At 42.0% G+C, this 4,967-nt stretch overlaps 1 protein-coding gene across 1 annotated transcript; it reads right to left on the bottom strand.

The window, feature by feature from the left end:
• Window positions 1-665: 665 nt before the first annotated feature.
• On the bottom strand, window positions 666-4,763 carry LOC123440174 (probable auxin efflux carrier component 8). Its single transcript, XM_045116747.1, has 6 exons — window positions 2,272-4,763; window positions 1,627-1,810; window positions 1,452-1,537; window positions 1,196-1,353; window positions 1,003-1,079; window positions 666-919 (listed from the first exon to the last, which is right to left on the bottom strand). The coding sequence occupies exons 1-6, from the start codon at window positions 2,777-2,779 to the stop codon at window positions 859-861; spliced, it is 1,074 nt and encodes a 357-aa protein (XP_044972682.1). The 5' UTR covers window positions 2,780-4,763; the 3' UTR covers window positions 666-858.
• Window positions 4,764-4,967: the final 204 nt, after the last annotated feature.

A 4,967-nucleotide genomic window follows, 5' to 3' on the forward strand; every position in this document is an offset into this window, starting at 1 on the left:
TACGGCTACCATTTCTGCAGCTGCGTTCTTATTTCAGAAACATAGGTCTTGTTTAAAAAAAACGGTTCAGTACGCGCACGAAAAGAAGATCGAACGGCTGTCAAGCTCGTGATCCTATGGCTACCGAGACACAGGATGTTTTGTAAATATTATCAGACACACGCGTAGCAGGCCCCTTATACTAGTGCAAAAAAGATCTAAAAGGGAATAATATTTTCTAGCCTTCAACATTTTGCCATTAGGCGCTGGCTGCTGAAGTGAACTGCTGATGTAATGGTGGGTGGCTTTCATAACCGTGTCTGGGTTGTAAGAACATTTAGCCGTCTTGGCTCCTTCTATCTATGATTCCTTGAAAAAGAAAAAAAGGGATGTCGTTCTCGCCTCCGCGCCAAAGAAGCAGGAAATGGTACGCCTTGCTCGATCTATTTGCATTGAATCCCATCGTTAACATAGTGCTGCTGCCTGATCGGATGAGCTGATCCTCTTCTCTGTTCGTTTCCGCATATCAGCTCAGGTCCGCCGGCAATGTGTTCGGCAGAATGCTCTTAAGGCTAAAAGCAGCATTTAAAGTTCAAGAACAGGCGCGCCGTCTGTTCGACAGAATGCTTGTGAGAAACAAAGCACGCTGAATGGAAATCATTGGGAACCCAAATATGCGGTCGCCGAGTACAAATATATCTTATATGTATGTTGGGTCACCACACCACACGATCCAAGTCCACAGCACAGATATTTACAGCCTGGCAAAATATTCACACCCATGCGGCCATGGCTGAATTTACCATTTACATTACACCGCCCTGCTATTGTTTGTCCGAATAAAAATATTTGAGTGGCTATGATTTAAGTGTTCATAGGTTAGATAACAAAGTAGTAAGCCAGGGCGGCAGGAACTGCAACCATCATACCAACAATTATCCTGCAGGAAAAGAGGATAATCAGTTTGTTGTCCCATTCTAAGCTGCTTCTTGTTTGCATTAGGATGGTGGCAGATTAACTTACGCAGTGCTTAGGATATCTGCATGCACATTATACTCCTTTGCAAATACAAATGGCACTACTCCTTGAGGTAATGCTGCCTGCGTGTAAGGTTTAGAGATCAGGCACAATTTTTGTCTTTGAAGTTCATGCATTTATGAATTTTCAGACACGCACACACACACATAGGTCAAAGGAACATCGGAGAAAACCTTACTTGCACAATGGCCACCTTGAGCAAGATTCCACGCATCCCAACAGCATAGGAAGAGATCATCATCAATGCTGGTCCTAGAAAGAACCTGATGCTTAGTGACAGTAGCATCTTCTTAGTTCCGCAGGCTATAATTTTTGTTTGTAGAGCTGTGAAAAGACCTGTAATAGAAGCAATTAGAAGTTATGATTATGTAACTGGTTTTTACAGAGTTTATCTTCATATATGCTGGTTTTAATTTTGCCGGTGTAATTCACACCTAGGCTGAACATTGCCATTCCCAGCCCTCCATCTGAGAGTATCCTTATGGAGTTACTGACGATCAAGGGTAATTGTATTTGCCACCTACAAGAGATGTTATTTAGGTACGTGTGATAATTGCTGCATTCCAGTTTGAGAATGTAAATTCGATTCAGGTAAACACATGTTAATACCTGAAGCTAATCAGTGCCCAGATTAGACCAATCAGGCATGCGTAAATGTTTGGATTCATCACTAACTTCATCCCAATCACCAACAAAAAGTGGAAACCCCTAGAACATCTTGCTGATACACCTTTTGACTGGCCCTCATGGTATGTCTGTTGTGTAGCTCCTAGAGTACCTGGTTCTTCCTCATCTTTAAAAAAATAAAATAGTTAAAAACTCACAAAATAAGTTGAAGTTACTTTCTGTAGATGACACATGATAGGTTTGGAAGCTTTGACAATGGCCCATGGGATAATTCAGAAAAAATCATCTCAGTGTTTCAGGCAAATGTATAGCATAACAGATCAATTGCATTATAGAGAAGTTCTAAAGTAAATGCCACTGTAAACCACCAGACAGTGGACAGTCGTTTTTTTCCTCATGATCTGTAATACTTAAATTACTCTTTATCTTTCTGAAATGTTTAATGTCACTGGAGGTCCCCAGAAAATAACAGCAACATTAAGAATGCATTTTCAAGAAGGAAAACAAAGAAATGAATGCCGAAAGAACACCTTGCATTCTTTATCTCCAATAAAAACATGACTAATTTGATTGTGTACAGAAGAAACGACTTCATACACCAATCCTCAATAGATTTCAGGTTCTTACCTACAATTTCAGATGATGCTGCGGCAGCTATTCCTTTGGCAGCTCGGAATTCAAGCAGAAAGAGAAGAAGTGTGTACCAAATTAGGCTCTGTAGGACAACTATCTGACTTATCAGCTTGACAGCTTCATCGCCATACATTCCTTTCAGCAACGGGATACCGACAATCAGCGTATTGGGCAGTGTCGACAAAGAGAAACCTGTAATCAGCCAATCAAACTTCTCCGCACAACATGCTCTAGATATGGCTGCAAATCCCAGCAAGGCGATCGACTTCTGTAGGATGTCTGCGAATATGAGCTTGAGGTTCATGTCGTAAGGATTGTTTGTGGAGATGACCTGGAAAGAGAGAAGAGGGATGGAGAAGTTGGCCACGAACTTGTTGATCCCAGAGCACTGCTCTGGAGTGAACAACTTCCACCATTTTATGGATAGGTAGGCTAATATCATGGCTACATACAATGGTGTTGTCGCTTCAAGAACATGGTAGATTGCTACCCAGGAGATCATGATGGATGGAGGAGCAAGAACGCTCCAAATCTCTTGCCGGGCTGAGATCTAGAGAGTTTTTTGGGCCTACTGTAGCTGCCTTATATAGACCACAGACAGAAGCCAGGTTTTCTGCAAACTTTTCCATGCAGGATAGTAGAGCCTTCGAAATTGTCCAAATTACCCATGCCAGTTAAATCCCACTTGCACCTTTGTTACTTAACATCTGAACCAAAACCTATGCGTGTAGGACCCTTCTTTGTGAATCATGATAACGATTGACCATGTTTGTATCAAATTATAAAGAAGTGATATGATTACGTAGACCAAATGCTGCCTTCATCCAGATTCATGTCTTTTAACATGCTAAAAGTGTCTTAGTGTGTTCTTTATCTGCTTAACTATAATAATGGTGAAAGGGCAATCTAGGATATTTGAGAAGTATGGCCTTTTGATATTCTTCCCTTTATCTTGTTGACTCAGTGGGCCTGTTGATTTGGTCATGTTAATAACTCGACACACCTTCTAATGTTTCTAGCGATCTTGGGTCTTGTGGAGGGGCCATAAATTTTGTTAAGGGGTCTAATCGTCTAACGCAGAGATGTTTTGATGCTTTCCTTCAGCCTTTTTTTGGTGGGTGATTTCTTTAAGGTTTTTACAGCAAAGAAACTCACTTTTCTGTAAGTTAGCTGCCTATTTTTTTTCAGTCTGAACTTAGGTACGACTCTCAAATATGTCATAGATGAAGCGCGGAATCAAGGCGCGTTTGAGGGGTTGTGTTCCTCTTCTACAGCCTGTTTAGTTAACTGTGGCTCGTTAGTATGAGACACATTACACAAACATGGTAAGCAGTAAAATGACCAAGGCATGTGCCCCAACAGTTTAAAGGCAGAATAGCATTTTTTTCCTTGTCCTTTTTGTTTTCTGGTCAGCAGAACAAGACTTTGGAAAAAGAAATGGTGTGACAACTCCAGCAAATGATACAGAAGCTTTGGCATAGCTTGTCGGTCTGGTGTTTAATTCATCATCACTTCATCAGTGTTCAGTTCGTCCAGCAGCATGGTGGCCCACACTTTGCCACGAAAACAACTACTGAACTAACTTGAATTTTTGTTCTGTCATACGATAAACACTTCACCCATATCTTCATCTCTTCCAGGGCTGTATGCTTCGGCTCAAAAAATGGTGATAACCCTGTTGCTTGTACCTGCATTTTAAATCGCACCGATGTCACACACCAGCATCCTACTGTTCTAAATTCTATGCCGGGCGCAACGATGCTTGCTGAAAGCATGTTTCATAAAAGATGAACATGTTTTCTTTTGTCCTTTCAGGTTTTGCGGTGTCATTTCCTCAGGGTTTTCTCATCTTCCCTTGGTCCAGCTTGGCGCGGCGTATTATTCTGAGAAAGCTGATGAGTAGAAGGCAAGAATAAAGAAGTTAATTGCGGGAGAAGCAACGAAGGGAGGGAGTACATGTCCAGTTCACAAGATTTGCCGTGCCTGTCCAATTGTAGCAAAAGGCCGGAATGAGTGCTCGGGTGAAACTTGCTTTGTGACCATGGCATTTTTCCCATAAGCAGCAACAGTGCGTCTTCTTTTGCTCGAGTGAGGGCTTTTCTCATTTACCGCCTTCTCTTTATGCTCCTCATCAGCTGTACTCTGTTGCGGTTGGCAACCCTCGCAAGCTAGCAGCCTAGCAGGTGGCCAGTCTGATGTTGATCTTGCAGAAGGACCCAGGCTAGTTTCCGGTTCCTCCTTTTTATCTTTACCACCGATAGATCGTTTTATCTCTTTGCATGGATCACACTCTACTCTGCAGCTAACATGCTTTCTCTCCCTCTATGCGTCGAAAGGAAAAAATGATTCTTGTAGAAGTAGGTGTTCTCTCTGAACAACAAAAAGAGAAGATCCTTGAAAAAAGCTATGTACAGTATGTCATTGTTTATACAGTGTTGTTTAGAAAAAGGCCAAGAACTGAGCTGTTTATATTATGAAAATCTACATCTTTCCATGACTCTGTTTTGCCGTAAATTTACGTCTGATGCTGGATTGCAGCTTCTTATTGTGCCTGCATTGTCTGAATCAAAGACCCGCTTCAGCCCTTCTTTGCTGAACTGCTTATTGTACCCGTAGATTAACCCGGCAAGGACGGAAACATCTTTGCAGGACAGTGTAGCACTGGCAGTGCTTGACAGCCGTTGCAAGTC

This window comes from Hordeum vulgare, chromosome 3H (assembly GCF_904849725.1).
Source record: "Hordeum vulgare subsp. vulgare chromosome 3H, MorexV3_pseudomolecules_assembly, whole genome shotgun sequence".
Taxonomy (NCBI): Eukaryota; Viridiplantae; Streptophyta; class Magnoliopsida; order Poales; family Poaceae; genus Hordeum; species Hordeum vulgare.